Source organism: Callionymus lyra, chromosome 10, assembly GCF_982586985.1.
Source record: "Callionymus lyra chromosome 10, fCalLyr1.hap1.1, whole genome shotgun sequence".
In the NCBI taxonomy this organism is placed as follows: Eukaryota; Metazoa; Chordata; class Actinopteri; order Syngnathiformes; family Callionymidae; genus Callionymus; species Callionymus lyra.
Window position 1 is genome coordinate 23,694,862 of NC_141827.1, and position 21,309 is coordinate 23,716,170.

At 35.0% G+C, this 21,309-nt stretch overlaps 1 protein-coding gene across 1 annotated transcript; it reads right to left on the reverse strand.

Annotated features, from left to right (window-relative positions):
• Positions 1 to 683: 683 nt before the first annotated feature.
• LOC148071002 (guanine nucleotide-binding protein G(s) subunit alpha-like) lies at positions 684 to 19,968 on the reverse strand. The gene is made up of 12 exons (XM_087801186.1): positions 19,053 to 19,968; positions 17,462 to 17,534; positions 15,977 to 16,031; positions 15,274 to 15,393; positions 12,751 to 12,848; positions 4,830 to 4,884; positions 4,214 to 4,287; positions 3,896 to 3,954; positions 3,702 to 3,822; positions 3,390 to 3,520; positions 2,449 to 2,516; positions 684 to 2,085 (listed from the first exon to the last, which is right to left on the reverse strand). Exons 1-12 carry the CDS (start codon positions 19,189 to 19,191, stop codon positions 1,939 to 1,941), a joined length of 1,140 nt encoding a protein of 379 aa, XP_087657312.1. The 5' UTR covers positions 19,192 to 19,968; the 3' UTR covers positions 684 to 1,938.
• Between the last annotated feature and the right edge of the window lie 1,341 nt (positions 19,969 to 21,309).

Here is a 21,309-nt window from a genome sequence, read left to right on the forward strand (position 1 = left end):
GGCGGTACTTCCTGCTTGGCGTGTTTGCGTCTTCCGGTGTCGTCTCTGGCACCCTCTGGTGGAGCGGTGGAGAACAGCGGATGGAACGAGCAACGGGACCATTTGTTTTATTATTAAAAAAAGGTGCTTGAATAAAAAAACATATTTTTAATCAAAAGCAAATAAGTTGCTTCAATAAAAAAACATTTATTTTCAAAATAGCTGCTTTAATAAAAAAATATATTTTCAATTTTAAGTAAGTAAGTAAGTCATTTTTATTTATATAGCGCTTTTCCAGACCAGGGTCACAAAGCGCTTAAACAATCAATACCATATTCAATAAAGTATATACTTTAAACTTAACTTTTAAGCTTTAGAACCATCAATTACAAAATAAGCAGGTCATTTGTGTATTTATTATTCAATCCAAAAATCGTTTTTTTCTTTAATAAAGTAAAAAAAAGACATAACGTTTTAATTGAAATAAAAGTTTTGAATCATTTATTTCGTTGAAGTGGAATAAGTGTTTTGTTTATTGAAGAAATTATTCTGTTTATTTAAATACTTTTTAATTGAAGTACCCTTTTTTTGTTTAAGCAATTTCATGAATTGAAAATATTTGTTTAGTTTGAAGCAACTTTTTATTGAATAATAAAGAAACATATTTACCTCCATCCATGTCCAAGTATTGGTTCTTATCATGATTAAAAAACACAGATGGAATAACGACGCAGACAAAGATGCTGTTGTTTCTTGTCGTTTAACCAAAACAACAAAAGATAATTTGAGAGTGTAGAAACAGTTTTGCAGTCGAGTAATTATTTGTCTTCCAAAAAGTAAAAAAAAAACAAAAAAACCTCCAGTGCAACCAGAGGATGTTATCGAAAACACATAGGAACAAGCATAGAGGGGAAACAGTACAGTCCTTATTAATATATTTATATATAAAATATAAATTATGATGTATATTTATATATACATATTTTATATATATATATATATATATATAAAGTCAAGTTACCAGTTTGTCACGACATTTAAAGTGTTTGATTGTTTTCAAATTCTAGAAACCAGAAAAAAAAGAAACAAAAAGGAAAGTGAGCAACAGACAAAAAAAAAAGGCCTCCGCCCTGATCCGAAGACCCTCCCCACGACCCCAGATGTGGGGGTGAGCTAGCAGAGACGGGGTGACCCGTCCAGCTATACAGCGCAGTGGAATATAACTTAGCTCATTGTTTTTACACGTATGGTCGCGATCAAGGCACAGGGTTCTTCTACAAGTCGATTTTCAATAAAGTTGTACAGAATAATACATTTTACAGTCTGTACAAGAGTCCAGCAGTAGAACAAGAGATGCTGTTACAGCCAGAGGGGAACGAAGGGGAGAAACATCCAGTCTCAGTGCTTACATTTAAAATAATCAAATATCCTTATTAAATAAAATCTGGTGAAAATAGCAGCAGAGGCAGAACGAGTGAATATGAAGGTGAACGAAGAGTCACCCACGACCAAGAAAAACGTATACATACATATTTATATTGTATATATAAATATCTACATAGTTCTAGTTTTATCTTTTGCATGAATTCCATAGTGATCATAATGTGATGCATTTATTGTCTTTTTATTATTTTACTTTTGCATTTCGTCCTCCTGGTGATCCATAGTCATAAAAAAGCCTCCTTCTGTTTCCATCCACTTGATTGACAGTCCGTCATACTCCTTCCTGCTCAGATTCAACATGTGATATATGAGTGTGTGTGTGTGAGCAGACGTACAAGTGTGTTGATATGTCCAAATGGCGGGTAGGAAAAGTTGCCATGACGACAGGTGATGATACTAATGATGATTCTCCTCCAGAGGTCGTAAAGCTGATAGTCACTTGTTTGGCGGGAGAATCTGAGGTCACCTGGTGTAGGGAGTGAGGGAGGGAGGAAGAGGGGAGAGTCCTGTAGATCATCACAAGAGCTCGTACTGCCGAAGGTGCATCAGCTGGATGATGTGGCGACAGTCGCGGAAGACTCGGCGGATGTTTTCCGTGTCGACCGCACAGGTGAAGTGAGGGTAGCAGTAGTGAAGTCCTTCTCCGCTGGCTGTGCTGATCCTCTGTGGAAGAGACGGAAGTAAGTCTGGAAACTCTTTTTTTTAAACGATTGATTTTCAAATAACTGTTAGTAATGTCTTTTCAAGTAGTTATCTAAATATACTTCCAATGCAAAGACAAGTTTCCAAACCTGTAGCCCATTTGCAGCCTGTTAGATAACATTCTGCGGCCCGTGGTGGGGCCCGAGCAAGGGATTCCATCTTTGAATAATGTCAATTTACTAAAGAGTATACTTGTATCCTTAAAGTGGCAAAAAGTCTACTAACAGATTTCTAAAAATACATTTTCTTGACTGTATTAATTTACAGTTACTCGACAAATACAAATCAAAATGTACATGATTTATCAGGATGGACCTGACGTACCAGAAACTCATCCCGAATAAAGTATTTTGCTCTTGTGACTTGTGGTTCTTCGCCTGCCTCTGGTTTTGCTGTTGGGCACAAATCATCAGGTCAATTCAAGACAAGGCAGTAATAACCCAATGTGTGTCATTAAATCACAACAAGACATTTAACCCTGTCAGAGTTATCTCTGGGTCAATATGACCCGGAGCCCGAAAACAAATGTGTTTGTGATATCCCTTGTGTTATCCCTGGGTCAAGGTGAAAAACACAAGGGATACCACATTTACTTTCCGACCTCCGGGTCACCTTGACCCAGAGATAACACAAGGGTTAAAAAGTACAGCTACTACAGTGACACCTATTTATTTACCATCATGTAGCAGTTTATATGCATAACATACTGTATCTTGCTCGAGTTTTTTTCCGTCTAAACTTTTTTCAGAGAGGGCCACATTTGTTAACATAAGAACGAGCAGGGGACAAATTTGAGCAGCGACATCAGGCGTATCTCTTCCAGAAGTGGCAAATATAAAGCTCTATATATCTTCAAACTGCTCAACATAGAGTTGAAAAACCTTAGGAAAAAACATATTCATTATTTAGGATTTAGCATCAAATCATTTTACATCCTCTTGTCAAATAATATAGTTTATTTTAGAGACTGCGAGTAGCATGAATATGCTCTAGGAATGCAAATGGCACCAGGGCCATGGACTAGTCTATATATTTGAAATGTTTTTTGGTAAAAGGATGCAATATTTAGTGATGAGAATTATGTCATGACCACCCAGTGTGTACTAAAACCTTAATTTGTCTTCCAGTTTCATGTATTTCTTTTTAAGAAGGATCGGATGCACTTGAGTCGGCTATTTGTCTTTCTTTAATCCACCACTGAGTGACTGTAGACACTGCAATTCACAATAATTCAAATAAAAAAGGATGTCAAAGAAGTGTCTTACCATCGTCAGGTGTAGTGTAACGGGAAAACTCTGGAAAATAGTCTTCAAGTTTGGATTTCCCTGCCAGAACCTTCTCGGCTAAGAGGTCTTGTTTATTCAGGAAGAGGATTACTGAAATGGTCCGGAGCCACCTGGGACGGGGAAAAAACAGTTAAGTCGTGAACATGTTTTTATTCTCCAGAAAGAAATTGTTGAAAAAAAATGCACAGAAATGAGTTTTAATAGATTTCCATTTGGATGATAATACAGCTCAAACTTTGAAGTCTATGAAAAAAGAACAGGATTCATGTTCACAATCGTTGGTTCAGTCACCTGTTACTCCAAATGTTCTTGAAGAGATTAAGTGCTTCCTGTAGTCTGTTGGTCTGATTGTCTTCTCTGATCACCATGTCGTAGCTGCTGCTCGCCACCACGAAGATAATGGCCGTCACATCTGCCATGAGAGAAAAATTAAAAACAATAAATGATGAATAAGCAGGAGTTATGAAAGAATGGACTCAATTTACCGTTAAAACACTGAATCCATTTACGTCGTTCGTCCTTCTGACCTCCGACGTCAAACATGCTGCAATAAAAAGAGTTGTTTTCACGGTGAGGAATGCCCAGAAGCCTGACCTTACATAAGCTATATTAAACACAGGTATTCAGTGTGACATCACTTTGAAGTGTTTCTCTGAATTATCTGTGATAAAAAAAAACCCTCAAGCTATGTCAATTTGGATCAGCAGATAAAAAGTCTATAAACTACATCTCCAAGGTTTTTCACTGTTTTATTGAACAACTTCCTCTGTGGCTGGTGTGAAACTAGAGTCATGGTCACTCACTGGAAACAGACTTTATCTATTTGAAATCTGGTCTCTGCGATCCCGGACGTCAGTACTCTGCACCTCAGCAGGTCCTGTGGAGGAAAAGATCAACGTCAGACTCGAGATAGAAGAGGATTTGAAAAGAAATGTATATGAACGGACACTATGAAGACAAACCTCACAACCGTTTCAGTGAATCACTAATAAAGATATCTGTCTGGATTTATATTCTATTTAACTTGATTCATTGGATGATCTTTTTTAAAAAACATCTAGTGGGACACTAATTATGTACTTATATCTGTCATTGTTTGCCATTATCCAATAATAGTGTGCCTTTTTAGTATTTTAAAGTTGTATTTATCATTTTACTACCAATGACTTTTCCTGAATAAATACATTAGTTGAGAAAGTCTTTGAAAATCTTTTCCTTAAACACTGTATTTTACAATAATGGTAATAATAATTTCTATACCCACAAAAACTCCCTCAATATAATTCTAATATATAGTACCCTTTTCAACAATAATAATTTTTAAGAGATTCATCAAAATACATTTAAAATATTTTTAATAAAAATATGTGTGATGAAAACTAGTTTAAGAATAAGTAACACAGAAAAGGGACTTCTCACCTGATCAGTGGGACTGTAGTCACTTTGTCGGACCGCGTCGATGCGATCTAAGAAGCTGCAATAAGAACAGTCAAGTATAAGGTATAAGTACATACTTAAACTTGTAAATAAACCACAAACGTACCAATAAAGAAACATTTCAAAACAGCTTAACATTTTTTTCAAACCACATTTGTGTGTTCAATACATGCACTAAGATCCTCGAAGCTACTTTTTTCATCCATATTGTTATTTATTTATTTAGTTATTATCAATAGTATTCCGATACATTTCTATAGAAATGAAAAGATTGTCTTAGAGTTTGAAATATAATTGATGCAATTATTTCTATTGGACAGAGGGTGGCAGTAGAGATCGCGTAATTCACTCTCTTACAGGGACAGCAACCTTTACCGAGCAAAGACTTTTATGATATAAATAAAAATTTTGATATATAAACTTAAGACAACACAGATAAATTTCCTTTAAAATATAGTAAACAAAAACGGAATGTCGCTCAGCTGGTGTTTGAACTGAATGACGAAAACAATATTGGTCATTTCTCATTTTATTTTAAAATGTAGTTTAGGTCTGCGCTTTAGCTGTAACTCTTTCTTCACCAGGAACATTATCAATTGACAAAAATAAATAATAATAATGATATTGGAAGACGCAAAGTTTAATTAAATTTAAATATCATCGAATGAACTAACTATACTTAACAACAATCAACTACTAATTCAAAAAGTAAAAATATAGTAAAAAATAGTAGTTAAAAATAAATATAAATTCATATATTTCAATTCATATAAATTTCATTATATTTTTATATTATATATAAAATACATTTTTTTATTTCTCTTAAAATTGTCCTTTCTAAACTGATGTGAAGGAGCCACCTGTGTCTCTGGAACCATGGGTTCTATGAGAATGTCCTGGAATCTCATTGAAATAGATCAAACTCGTATTTTTTGCTGTTACTTTGCAACAGACGGACATGTTATTTGACCAACTGTAAAACTACATTTTTGGGACATTTCAGACCTTCAATTTGAGTCTGACACTTTGGGTAGTGTAGTGCAGTCCCGGGATTGTCCACCAGGTGTTGTCAGCACAGCGATTCCCCAGCAGTTTGTCTCCTGCTGTAGTAGTTGTTCATTAAGTGTGTGGGAGTTCATATTTCCAGCACACCTCCAAAGTCAACAAGGTGTTTAAGTGAATGCTAATTGTATAAGCATTATAGACTTATTATAGACCAAAATTCCAGGAACGACGTCTCGGATGAACTTCCAATAAAACTAAAAAGTCAAAACTCGTGCTAAAAGACAGAGACATTAAGTAATATGACAATCTAATCCGACAGCCAAATATCAACCAAATATTCCAGCATGCTTGCTTTTTTCTGACCTATTAGTGTAACAACAACAACATGTCAATAAGGAGGTCGGGCTAACATCTGTTGGCAGGTATGCGACCTACTCTGAGAGGACAGGGAATGTTGCAGGCAAGAGTGAAATGTGACGGGAAGGCTGCAGGTAGCAAACTGGGTGGAACACGTTCCTCAGACAGAGGAAGCCGGAGGTAGCTTGGACAAGATGGGAAATTTTCGGCCTCATCTGATGATGGCGTCATTTGTGCCGATGGATTTTTCAAACAATGTGTTTATTTGTTAATTGATTTACAACATGAATTCACTCTGGAAAACACTGAGACACTTACATAACTTATGATCTAATCAATAAAAGTTCATAAAATCAAAAACATAACTTCAATAGTCGTTGCATAATCTCACAGTCACATGAAAGTTTATTTATTTATACATTCTGGGAAGAAGTAAGTAAGTAAGTCATTTATATTTATAGAGCGCTTTTCCAGACTAGGGTCACAAAGCGCTTAAACAATCAAAACAATATTCAATAAAATATATACTTAAAAGGTCAAGATAACACTGAGAACAACACAGGAATTCTAGAAAATCAAGGAAAAGCCTGAACAAATAAAAATGTCTTAAAATGTTTCTTAAAGAAGTCAGTAGACTCCATCAAGCGGAAAGAGAGATAAAGATCGTTCCAGAGTTTAGGAGCAACAGCCTGGAAGGATTTCTCTCCTCTGGTCCTGAACCGTGTGCGAGGAACCATCAGTAGATTCTGATCCACAGACCTCAGAGCCCGAGCTGGGGTGTAAGGCTGGATCAGATCAGTGATGTAAGGAGGAGCTTGACCATGAATAGCTCTGAAAGTAAGAACCAGAATTTTAAAATTGATCCTGAAAGAAACTGGAAGCCAGTGAAGGGTCTTAAGTATCGGAGAAATGTGAGTTCTTCTACTTGAGCAGGTCAGAATTCTCGCTGCAGAGTTCTGAATCAACTGCAGGCGTGACAGATCTTTCTTGTTAAGACATGAAAACAAACTGTTGCAATAAATACATTCAAAAATTGGTTAAATACTTGGTTGCAATTGTCCATGTACTTTCAAAAATATTATCTTTTAATACCATATTGAAGGGCGACGCATAACTTTTAAAATATTTGTTTGTGGATAGTAAGAAAGCCATTGCCAAGAACTGATACAAGAAAAGAAGCACGAACCAGTAAAAGAATGGACAAATAGAATTTCTGGAATTTACAAAATGGAATTGCTCACCCACCAAATGAAAATAATGCTTTTAGACAGAGAGAGATGGGGAAAAGTGGACAACATTTATTCAACAAAAGAAGACTAAATGACTATTTAAACTCTGTCTGATGGAGTTGAATATATTTTCGTAGGAATAATCTTTACAACTCATCCTATGTTTTGTGTATTTTATTTTTTTTATTTATTAAAAAACAAGTGGAAGCTAACTGTTGTTTTGTGGTTTAAGTCAGTGTTTATTTGTGTTTAATTAACGGTTTACTGAAGCGTAACTACTGCTATAAGTTTCAAAACGAAACAGGGCATCCAGCTTTTTAAAAACACACAACACACACACACACACACACACACACACAAACACACACTCACACACACACACACACACACACTCACATACACACACACACACACACACACACACACACACCTGCACACACACTCACACACACACAAACACTCTCACACACACAAACACACACACCCCCTCACATACACACACACACACATACGCACACACGCACACACACACACGCACAACCCATCACAGTGAAAATAAACCTAACTAGAACATTTTTGATCAAGTTCCTGAAATGCATCCCATCAGAAACATAATAAATAATAAATATTAATGTTTTTTTTATTTTGGAAAAACCAATAAACTAAAATGATATAATTAGTAATTAGTTTAAAAAATGTTTAATTCAAATTATGTTTGTTTGGATGAATAAAAAAAATATTTTTCACATTTAAAACTAGAGACCCTGATTTTGCTCCATAATACTGCATTACTTTACCAAGGAATACAGAGTCAAGTGTTAAATCACTATTCTGATGTTTTATGTTAAGAAACCAAAGTTTCCACTCACTATCAAGAGCAGGAACATCCCATAATGACCAGCCATGTCCCAAATCAAGAAATTAGACAAAGCTAAAAAGTTTTAATGAAATTATATGGGTAGAAAAAAACAATCCAAATTGGTCTCGAACCACTAAACAAGAGCACAGTTTTTAGCACCTCTGCTTATTAATAGTAGATGAGCCCATAATAACTTGGCCTGGTACAAAATAATAGCGGCTGCCACGGTAACAGAGCGCTCCGCTGTTATGAATGACTGCTAGGGTTATTCTGGGGTGGCAGACACGCCGACTTTAACTCTAGGAATACAACCAGGCACTTGTCGTGAATGAAAATAACTCGAATTTACACGAGGAGATGAAGCACTTTTTATAGGCGCGTGTCTTTTTGAAGGTTTTCAGCCTCGACATTTAGATGAGATATTTACAATACAATGGCTTTTCAACAAAACCAATCCTAAAATAAAAAGTTTTCTATAAATACTTGCTCACACTTTATCTCTTCAAAATTAAATGCTGTGTTTCACTGATGGTGACCTTCGTGTCTTTCATGACGAATGGATTTCTCAGAAGAAGTTTTTTTTTTTATCTGAGTTTACATCAGCGGTTAACTGTGTTGTCAACAGACCAATTTGGCTCTGATCGAGGGATTTTAAGATGGTTCTATTTTAGAGTCCTGATCCAAAAGAAAAGTCTCTAAAGCTTGACTGAGGTCTTAACCCTATTTTAAATTGAAAATCTAGAAACATCGGATCAATTCAATTCGCTTTATATGATAAAATCTTCTGAAATATATTGTGAATATAAGAAGTTTGAGTCTCTCCTGGATGACTCGAGATGAGCTCTGAAGGAGACACCACAAAAATCCTTTCTACACCTTCAAAAATATCCATTAGTTGATTTTAAAGATACAATTTTAGTGTCTATAGATGGGACATCAATTAACCGGTTGTGTTGCTTAAGAACAGGATGTTAACACTATTAAAGGCTTCAGCGTGACCTGATTAACACATTAAACACTCATCTGGATGATAAATATGACCCAGATTATTGTCAAGTACACATTTAAACAAATTAACATTCAAATACTGGATTATCAAACGCAAAATGTATATTTATTTAGCCACACAATTATTAAAAAATATATTTTTTATAGACGAATAGTTGTCATTTTTAATGTTTGCTTTACCGATTCATTTGACTTTTAACATCAGTTCAAATATGAATGATATCTGGAAGGTTTTGATATTTTTTATTGCCGTACCGTATTGCTAATATGTGTTAATGTCAACCAGCCTTAAGATTTTATTTTAATAATGTTTTTTAACCAAATATTTATTTGAGTTTGCTAAAAGAAAAAAGAAAAAAATCACAAAAAATGTTGTGACAAAGATAGTTAAACAATGTGAATTATAAAAAATTGACATGGAAATACTATTAATAAATAATCTGGAGCTTTTTCTCCAAAACAAAACAGCTTCCATGAAGAAGATTTAATAGTAAGTAAGTAAGTAAGTAAGTAAGTAATAGTTATTTGTAAAGCGCTTTTCCAGACCAGGGTCACAAAGCGCTTAAACAATCAAAACAATACTCAATAAAATATATACTTAAAAGGTCAAGACAACACCGAGACAAACGCAGGAGTCTCAGAAAATCAAGGAAAAGCCTGAACAAATAAAAATGTCTTGAGATAACAATAATTGTAAATTAAAGTTAAATATTCATGGTAATACTAATCTAAAATAAACAACAAAATGATAGACATCCAAACAATATGTATATTAATGAAACCATTAAGTGGATATTATTGAAAGATATTGATCCGTCAACATCTGAAATATATGGATCAAATCTAAAACTGTGACATCATCATAGCCTAAAAAAAAAGATAAGTCTCTTGATCTGAGCAGCATCTGGGCGAGACAGAACTTCATAGGTTTACTACACGATTATAATCCCGTCCAAAGTCCACGTCTGCACCGGCCGATCCCTAATCAAACACCAGCTGAGCGACATAATAAAGAGACAGAGAGAAGGAAATAGAGAGAAGGCTATGTATGACAATACAGGCCGATCCCAAAATAGCTGCCTGGCGCCCGGCTTCCAGTATGGTCGTCATGGCGACAGCACCACAGGAGCTATAAATAGACTTTATCAGCTTCGAATCTTGTGTGACAGGAGGGAGGCCAGGAAGAGGGAGAGACAGATGTAAACAGAAACACATGAGAGAAAGAATCGGGATGGAGGAGGGAAAGAGGAAGTACTCGTTTCTAAGAGGTTTAAACAGCAATAAGATCTGTTTTTGAGCAGAAAACTACTGATCATTAACTCAAAAATGCATCGGCAACATTCTGAACTCAACTCTGACTGGTGAGATTATGTATCATGATAGGTTCCTGAACCAGAGTGGAGATTCTTCTTTATCATCTTTGATCTGCCTGTTGATTTACTGGGTCTTCTCGTTTTAAGAACAGGCTTTAAACGTTTCTGCCCTCGAGGATAATTGGTTCTAGTTTGAGTTCCTCCCAGATGACTAAGCTTTCTCACACATTGTTTATTAGTGTGTATTGTTTTTTTGAATTTATTCTATCCTCGCACTTTTGGTCACTATCCAAAGTCCATGACCCTAGAGGAGGGGTTTGCTCAACTTTGTCTGGTAAAAATAATAATAATATAAACACAGTATAAACTGAATAATGTTTAACTGTAGTGACTTTTGAGTGACTTATTTTTAATGAAAACAACCAAAACATGCATGCAACAGAAAAATGTTACCAGTAGAGCGCAGTAAATTAATATTATTTATTTCTTTATTTTGAGCTGGAAATACATTTTGCTAGAATTAAATAGAAAAATCCCAAATAAAACGTGAGTATTTGAAGTAAAATTCAAGTTTTTTTTATGTTTATCTCTGCCAAGACAGTTAATGTAACCAATATAATAATCTTTACCCAATATATTTGTCATACATTTATCATTATCTATATAAAAGGCGATTTATATATATATATATACTGTATATATATATATATATATAATTTGAAATATCATGATAACATTTATTAAAAGTTTCTCAGTCAGAGAGGCAGTAACATCCCAGTACTCGCATGCAAAATATCGAGCAAAGAAGTATCAACATTTCCAGTACATTTCAATGAATTTCAGTTCAATCTGTTGTATCGAGACATACAAACACTGATGATCATGTTATCTTTGTGGACGTTTTCATGAGCGTCAGAATACAGCTGACCAGTTATTTCATGTGGCCTATTCAATTCAAAACAAATGTAATTATTTGTTTCAGAAATTTTAAAAAAATTATATTGAAGCCTTGTTTGGATTTATATTTCTTGTTAAGTGTGAGACTTGCTCATTATTCCTTCCTATACAGCCTTCCGGGGTGGAAATAGCTTCATTGTTTACACAGAGAGAGGGAGGGTTGGGGGGGGGCAGCACTTCCGGTCTGGCCACCCAGCCCACCATCACATGCATTATACTGGTGCTACTGGGTGTGGAAAAGGGGAGATCCTGCTATACGGGGGAAACCCTGTCTGTCCTCTTGTCACTTCAGACTTTCATTTCTATTTTCAATCTCTCTTAGCTTAAGAAGATCTTTCTACAGTCAAGCACATGTGGCTCTGCAGCCTTACTGAAGATGAGGGACTGCATGAGTAGTAACACATAGATAAAATAAAAATAATATATGGTCAATTTAAAAACATATGTAAATATATGTAGTCTATATATCGTATTCTACGACTTGAACGAGAAATAATGAGGAACTTTGGTTAGAACATTGTCTAAAATCCTTCCTTTTCAGCAGTTAACACTGGTGGTCAGGAATAGCTAACACAGAATTAAGCAATATAGCACTTTTAGAGTGATGGATTAAACGTGTTTAATTACTGTTGTTTATTCATTTATTATGTATTTATTAATTTATTTGAGACTCAAATGCACATATATTGAAAGAGGTCAACTTAAAGATGCCACCAGAAAATAATCCAAAAAAAGGGTTTATAAGTTTCACATGGTATTAGGGAAATATCACAAAAGTAACAAATAAATATTTCATTCTTTTATTCTGCAACAAAAAGATCCTATGTTGTGGTTTAAAAACTGGCAATAAAAATGTTCAGATTCTAAATATGTTGCTTGTGTGCTAGTATTGATAATGATGAATAATTGGAATATACTTAAATGTTCCTGCCATGTTGTAAATTTACTTTGGTTAAGTGCATTACAAAGTCACTTTCTACCTCTGTCACTACATTACAAACAGGTGAATGCTACAAATGAATGTAAAAAAGTAAAATAAATGAGCTTTTAAGCTTAATTTAGGATCCTAAATATAATTGAATAATAATAATTTACTACAAAAAATAAATGCATTTGAGTGACTTTTACTGTAGATATTAAAATACAGATAATAAGTATTTGAAAAAGTGACTTACTACTGTGCACAGTCGATGAGTTGATACTCGTTGGACCTCTCCCAGCAGGCCTGCACTCCCTCGTCCTGCCAGAGAAGCTTTGTATGGTCGTAAAACTCCTGGAAAGAGAAGAAGGATCCATGACATAACACCGATGGAAACAACCGCCAGCCGAGACATCACTTCTGCAGCCCCCGATATGGAATATGTGATGTTGAGGAAGGTCGACAAATATGTTTGCACTGGACACTTGTTTATAACAAAATCTGTGATCAGAGAAACTAACTGTAAATAGAGCGTTTCTTAAAGCAGAGCGAGGGATATTGGATGAGAAGATTCTGGCAGAGGCAGAAAACGGAGCAGTTCACTGAGTTTGTGAAGAAATGAGGAGCTTTTTATGGACACAAAGCTTGGTTCTCAATACATCTGGGCCTATCTGCTTCATAAGATCTTCAGTCGCTCCCATACAATGTGCACAAAACAGCCATTATGAGCCAAAGTGTGTGTGTGTGTGTGTGTGTGTGTGTGTGTGTGTGGTTAGCAGTGGAGGACAAGTGATGGAGTAACTTTCTACTTTCTGTCATTCTTCTATTTTTTTAAACAATTTAATCCAATATTTATCGATCAAACCACAGGACAGGGCAATACATAATGACTTAAGTCTTCTTTATACAGTATGTGAGATTTAATTTCAGAAAAAATATTGTTGAAAAAAGTAAAACATTTCAACATTTTTTTTTTTAAAAGACTATGAACCTAAATGACAAGTTTTATTAAATACATTGTTTAGTTTAGTTTTTTTTTCTGATTATAAACAAATCAAAGTAAAGCATTAATCAAGAGATCAATAGTTTAAATTGATTTATAGTGTGTTCTTTTATTTTTTAATAATAGGTCATCGTATGACAATGTGCTAAAATGATACACACTTTTGGATTACATTTACAAACTTAGTTTGTTAGTTAGTTTGTCTCCATATGATGGAAAGTAGTTGCTTGTATATTTTAATAGGCTTTACTACAAAAGAAAATATTTATTTTTGTTTCTTACAAAAAAAAAGATCTTTATCGCTTATTTGTTTTTAGGGCGACAGCAGTCTCGAACGTAGTATGAAAATCAAACCAACTTCTTGTTTTTTCATTTATTTTTCACTCCAAATAAATTTAGAAATGACTTAATTACATTGAAAGTATATTTCCAAATTAATCAGTGTATTAAGGAGTTGTTCTGAACCCTGACAGCAAACAAAGACTCTGATGATGTCAGGGAACTTCAGTAAGATTTCCTCCGTCTGTCAGAATGCTTCATCCCAGCGGACGTATTCAAGGTGATTACAAACAGTTAGAAGGAGAGCGAGTCTCTCAGGTGAGGAGCTCATTGAATAGATGTCTCCCAAGTGAAAACAAACCAACTCAGTGGTAAACAAGGAAACACAGAGTCAAGGTGTCATCAGTATCCTTCAAAACCATATTACCTTATTGCTCATCTAATTATATACTCGCTTTTTTAGACTTTTTATGATACTAAATTAGACATAAACTGTGTTTATATTGTACCCAACATTATTGTATTTTGAAATGACTGCAATCAAATGGCATATTTATAAGTATATATTTTAACAAATATAACATTTTTTAAAAGTGGGTCATAGGAGTAAATCGTACTATCAAGGAGAATTTTTTTTTTTTTTATTGACTTTAGACTTTAGACTTTCTTTATTGTCATTGCACAGAAAGACACAGCAGTGAAAACTGGCAACGAAATTTGTTTAAAGAACACAGCATAGGGTGAGCGTATAAATATAAATATTAATAAGTTATAAATAGTGCAATATAATAAATGTATATAAAAGTATAAATATAAATAAGTAAAACATAGGGCAATATATTATAAATAGAACAAACAAATAATGTTTTAAATAGTGCATTGCTCGAAGTTATATTGCATTCAACAGTCTGATGGCCAGAGGGTGTTTAGTGAGTTTACCATCTCTTCTATAGACTATAGCACACCTGGGCAAAGTGCGGCCCGGGGGCCACATGCGGCCCTTTGACTGTATTTATGCGGCCCTCGTAATGTCAAAGTTTAATCATGTATAAATGGTTCTTATGCATTAACCTCTGCAATCCTTTTTTGTGTAATTTTTCGAGTATATATTAATCCCTCAAAACATTTTTTTAAGTTACTTGAAGAAATGTTTTTGAATGTTTTGAAATAAACTCATGTATAATAGAATAAAATTGCAGCTTCTTTAGCTTGATAAATGTCACGGCATAATGACGAAGGTCCTTTTTCTTTAGGGATTTTCTCGTCTTTCTTTTTGCTTGACGGCCCCCTGACAACATTCATGGAATTGAATGTGGCCCTTGAAGAATTATAATTGCCCACCCCTGGACTATAGGGTAAGGTAGCCGTATGCTAACGGGTTACTCTTTATAAGGACCAAAGGTAATTCTTTTAACACAGACACCACCGAAAATGTTCTCTCTGCAGCAAAAGAACCGGAGTGAGTGTCTTTCTAAAATGAAAAGAGGCGACACTCACCTGAGAAAAGTCAAAATCCTCCTGGTGTTTTCGCTTCAGGACGCGTTCCACTCGAATTTTATTTGCTGGGGAAGCTAACTGGCAGGGGGGGGTGAGCTTACTCATGGAAGAAACAATGGTCTGCAAAATAACAGGACTTATGTTACCAAAAAATAGAGCACTGTTACTTTCTTTAACACCATTTGGGTGTAACATTATGACCACCAATAAGATTTTCCTTTTTCCGGCTACAAATGCAGCTTTTTGGTGGGACGTCATAAACAATAGGTTAAACTTCATTCAAACTGTATTACCTAAAATATTGAAAAAGTACAAACTAAACAATTATATAAAGGTCACGTGAGCTTTCGTCTATAGAATTCCACAAGAAAAAGTATCATTTTTGAAAATAAACTACATTTTCAATATCAAATGTCAATGTCAAATTCAGTTTTAGAATGATGTTATTGTTTACTGTTTAAATAAAATAAATGCAAAAAAATAAACAAGCGATTTGAGTTATAATTAATTTTTATAACATCTAATATTACAAACTTTTTTTGTTTTTACCAATCTCTTAGTGTAATGTGAGTTTCAATATACATACAATCTGTACTTAAAAAGCTAAAGTTGCGATGAAATGGGCTACAGCTAAAAATGAAGCAGGTGGTCATAATCTTTTGACGGATTGGTTCGTCGTTAAATTGTTTCACACAATTCTTACCTCTATCGCTTCTTTGATATTGTTTTTGATGTCATTGATTTTCTGTCTTTTCTCTCTGGGGAGAAAAGAAAAAAAAAGTAACTCAAATGAAGAAACATTTATGACTAGATAATAAATAATTTCTTATACGTCACAGTAACATCAACATAGCTTGTAGCTTCATTATTTTAAAAGATGGAATCGCTTGCAAGAGACAGAAACGAACATAGAAGAAATGCAACAATATACCCGACCCACTCCAGACTTGGCTTCAGCACCACCATGTCTGTGAGGAGCAACTGTTCGACGCCACCCCAAATAAAGCACATGATGATGATGATGATGCCGTCTAGCAAAGACACCTTTCTAGGAAGTGGCCGATTTAGAGCCGAAAAATGTGACTTTTGTTTCCATTGTATCAGCTCAGGATCAGGATTTAGAACACACACAAGACAGTGTGGCGCTTCGAACACTGAAGGCAATGTTTCCTGCGGAAAAAACTCCCGAAACAGAAAAGCCTTTCTTCTCAAGTCGCACAGCGTAAAAAAAAAAAAAGCTCTTACTCAATGAAATCTGTTCAAATGGATCAGATGCCAAACAAGAATTGTCTGTGTTTTAAAAGCTATTTTATTGATGAGAAGAAAAAAAGATCAGAGCGACTGTATTCCAGGAAAAGTTATAAAAGCTTTCATTGATGTCATGTTGCAGATGTTGTCCACGCTCCTGCATTATCTTCCCTTAACAAGCGTCTGGAGTCTGTCCCAGCTAGTTAGGGGAGGAGCAGTGGGGAACACCCTGCACAGGTTGCACAAAGTTCACACGGAAAGAAATCCAATTTACTCACCTAGCGAGCTAGCGAGCTAACTAGCTACCTTTACGCTGGACTCAAACCTACAACTCTCTTTTGGTGAGACTGAGGTAATAATCACTACGCTACTGTGCTTTTGTTGTCGCAAAGAAAAAGTGATTTATTACTTGAAATGAAGCTTGGATTTGGTAGTTAAAAAAATTGGAGAAAGGAGAGAGGATTTAAGCTAGCTGCGCTAACAAAAACAGTAAGCACAGGTTTTGAAGCCGACTACCTGTGTTTTAAAAGTTTAAATTCTCAGGACAAGTTGTTTCATTAACCATGAAATTAAATACAAGTTATCACATGTACTGTATGTTAAAATGTAGAAAATAATGGAACATACTGTAAAGAAGTTATCTTCTCTTACCGTTTAAGCTAACAAGCTAATAAGCTAATGCATTTTGTTGCTATATTTTGCACGACTTTAAATGATGAAGCAAGCATTTAAAAAATAATAAATAAATGCATTCATACAATTGAAATTGATTATACACACCAGCAGCAGCTCAAACAATATCTAAATGAAATTATTTTATATATTTAAATATGACAAACCAGCCAAAAGGTTCATACTAGCATTAGGATGCACAATAATCTTCATTTAAAACTTTATTTGGACAAAAAAAAAGTAACAAGGAAAAGGAGGTGAAACTTACTCTGCATTAAAGCCGTCTATGTGTAATATTCTCATTTGTTTGACTATTGTGCTTTTACCGGATTCACCGGCTCCTGGAGGAGAAAGAAAGACAAGGTGAATAATGTTCATAGTTTCATGTTATCGACAGATTTAAAGATGAACCACTTCATGATGTTTACCACAATTTTCTTTTTGCCTCCAGATAGATCCAGAATACTTGACAAGAAAACACAAAAAGTGAACCTCAAGCAGCCAAAATGGCAGAGAAAGGATGTAGCTTAGCATCATTTGTTTATTACTAACAACAGAAGGTTTGTATTGATATTCAAAAAAACTTCTTTACAACTGTGTCAAATTATTTAGAAAAGTCTGGCAAAGACTTACAGTCACATCCAACTACAATTTAGAGACATCAATTAACCTCTGTATGGTCTTTGGACAGTGGGAGGAAACCGGAGTGTCCAGAGAAAACCCACACAGGCGCTAAACAACAACAGGACGGTGAAAAAGTATGGAGTAATTTTATGCTGTTGAAAATAATTTAAACATTATCTTAATGTTTTATTTTCATCTATAGTTATAAATAACTTTATAACTAGATTAGGAAGCGAAACCTTGACCACCGCATGTCACAGTTGATTATTTGTTTACTGTAAACAAAATGCAGTGTTATTGTGTTAAATACTGTATTAAAGTCTTTTTTAGAAGTTTTTGTTTTTTGTTTAGAATTCTGCTTTTTCTTCATGGCATTTTTCAGAAGTTTTAAAAATGATTGTGAAAGAAAGAATGTAATATCTATTCAAATATTGTTCTTTTTATTAGAAGCTTCAATGTGCTTTTCCATCATGATATTATAAAGTTGTTTGAACCAATGAAAATGAAATTTTTACGTTTTGAATTGCATATATGTCGTTTTTATTATTTTTGACTGCGATTTTAAGCTGTCCTGTGTATAAAAGGTGAAAAGCTTTAAGAATTGTATGTTTATTTCAGTCTAAAGTTTGTTTGTCACTATACGAAACATGTAGTAATGATTATTATTTTGTTCCTCTTATCATTTGATAATCTCAGAGTAAACATAAGGTTCATAATACTGTCCAATAAATATGGGTCAAAGAAATATGGGTCGTTAAACATGGTTTCATCTAAAAACAACAACAACATTAATACGGGAACAAATCACCTTTTTTAAATCTCAATAGTAAATATATATATTTTGTTTAACGTAAGGTAAGGTTACAAAAAATGTAAGAATGTTAAAATATTAAAATTACACTTTTGAATAAAATGTTAGATGTTACTTTCATGACCTGGGAGAAAAATGTTGAGAGAAAATAGCTTTAGTTTATAATTGTTTGTCTAATTTAAAAAAAATACTTAGAATACATTTATTGTTGTGTGTTTTTTACATTATTTGTGTGCAGCATTTTTTTTAAGTACTGTAGACATGACTTTAAAGACTATAAAAAGTCTAAATTGATCTGAATTTAAACACTTTAATAAAGTTTAAATTGCGTCATCGCATCATTGGCTGATGCTCCAGGAAGTTGAATGAGAGAAAACAAACCCGCAAACAATTGAGAAGACCATGACCTCCAGAGAAGACCTACCTAATAGTAGCAGCCGGTGTGTGGCCCGGTACATCTGTTTGTCTTTCTGGAGCTGCTTCTCGATTTTTTTGTTGGCCTCCCTCTTTTTCTTCTCTTCACCTCGTTGGTCCTCAGTCTTGCTGCTGCCCAGGCAGCCCATCTTCCCAGCAGGAAAACAATAAAGAAAGTGATGGGGTCAGGGTCGGTAGGAAAGGGTCACTCGAGGGGGTCCATCGATCCTAAATCCCTCGACATCTATGAAGCCAGATGATCCAGATGTGGGTGACCCTGGAGGGTGTCAGATCCTCAGTCTCTCATTGGACAGTATAGTCATCCATGAGTGTCCCAGTCCTTTTATAAATAGTATTTACAAAAATAAAGCCACGAGATTTTGATTTCATTCGCAAATATCGATTAGAGATTTCATGGTTCGATGACAAACCCGAATTCATACAGTTGGTATGTTTGGGATGAAAGAAAAGGCACATTAGAAAATACAATCTTTTTTAAGCTTCTAAAGTGAAGACATGTGAAGGAGCCTCATCACCCCGTGGGTCTGTAATCGATGGCTGTGATCAGATCCTCAATGATGCTGTTCTTTTCCGGGTTCACGCGTTCTTTACCGGTTTACAGAAGCAGCGGCTTCTCGCATTTGGATGTCCTTGAATCGATCTCGATATCCAGGTGAGGTTAGCGCAGGTACAGCCGGCTGTCGGAGCTTCCTTCGGGCTTGTCTTCCCCTGGACTCCTCCACGGTAGATCATGGGCTTGGTACGTGAACGCAACGCGGTGCGTTCACTCGCCGCTTCCGGCGCAGAGAGGACAGGTCTGCTCCGGGAACTGAGGGCGGTTTGTTTACGATGACACTGGGAATGAGTTCGCCCCCGTTTTCTCTCTGGGAATTGAATATGGAGATGGATAGATAGCGAAGAGATGGGTGGAGCGACGACTCTCACGGAACCCTGGGAACGAATGACATGGTCAAGCCGAACTGTATCGAAATTAATACTTCCGGTTTCTCCTTTCACAACAGTAGTTTTTTTTTCCAATTCTTGTAATTTATAAACAAAGAAATTCAACTTACATTTATTCGAACTACTTGTTTTTCAAAATGTGACTATGGAATTTGTGTGCTGAATGTATAATTATTTGAGCCCCTATCTAAAAATGTAATCTTTAAAGTATAGCATTTTTAATTAGGCTTAAATCGCAACATCATTTTTAATGGATTTAATTCCCCCCTTACTGCCAGCTTTTACGAACAACGGATTGCGTCCATCTATCATCAAATGGAACTGTTACTTAACGTGAAGGTAACGTGAAATAAATACAAACAACTTTTATTCTCTCCCGTTTAACACCGCTGAAGTACAGTTCTATCACGTGACCGAAAAGGTTCATCGGGCGAAGGGCGCCCTCTTTTGGTCAACATTAAATAAATTAAACTGATTTATTCCAATCGCCTCTGAAATTTACATCATGCATTTTTTTACATTTGGGATTTTTGTCAATCATCCATCTCTTGTTTTGCATTTTCATCACACCCATTATTCAGGGTTATTTAGAAATATAGAGTCAAATGTAGTCATGTCCATTCACCTTTGTAACTCCTACTAAAAAAACTTTTTTTCTATTTAGTCTATCAGATATTCCAACAGATCATTGAACATAAAGGACTGCTGATGCTGCGTCAAAATTTTAGACCCTACTCTTTGCCTACGCCTTGAAAAAGACTGTTAAAGACTGGGGTAGAAATATTGGATTAAGAATTGGGACAGCCTTGCTCCTTGCTATCTTGTCAGTCGTAGCTGCTCATATCAAAATATGTATTTAAACAAACATAACTGCAGTAGAATCTGATGAATTTCCTCTTCAAATACTTATTTTTTTAATTGGCCAAGCTATAGCACATGAATTACATTTAAAATAACACTGAAGATGATGAATACATGGGTGTCATACTCAACGGAGCTCCATTGAGGTCATTTATTTTCCATTCTTAATACTAGTCAAATGTCTTAACCCCCAATATAAGAAGTCATAGACACAAAACTGCCACAAGATACATTTGTAGTTTATATAGTATACAGTTAATAAACGCCCACTTGATTTAATATATCAAGTTTTATTTAAATTTATTTACCAGGATGACACAGATAAGCACAATATTTTAAGGTGATATTGCTAATAAATAATCCCATTTAACATGGCTGCAGTAATCTAGTTTGGGTCATCAGCAGCAGTGACTCCCTGACATCACGATGTCGTCACTCGTGCT

Bases quoted from the DNA above. Each gene is read 5' to 3' on its own strand.
- LOC148071002 (XM_087801186.1), bottom strand. From the start codon at position 19,191: ATGGGCTGCCTGGGCAGCAGCAAGACTGAGGACCAACGAGGTGAAGAG. The intron at 17,535-19,052 runs GTAGGTCTTCTC...TTTCTCCTCCAG, and splicing joins ACACCGGCTGCTACTATTAG to GAGCCGGTGAATCCGGTAAA. The intron at 3,521-3,701 runs GTGACTGAACCA...TCCCCGTCCCAG, and splicing joins AAGAACATTTGGAGTAACAG to GTGGCTCCGGACCATTTCAG.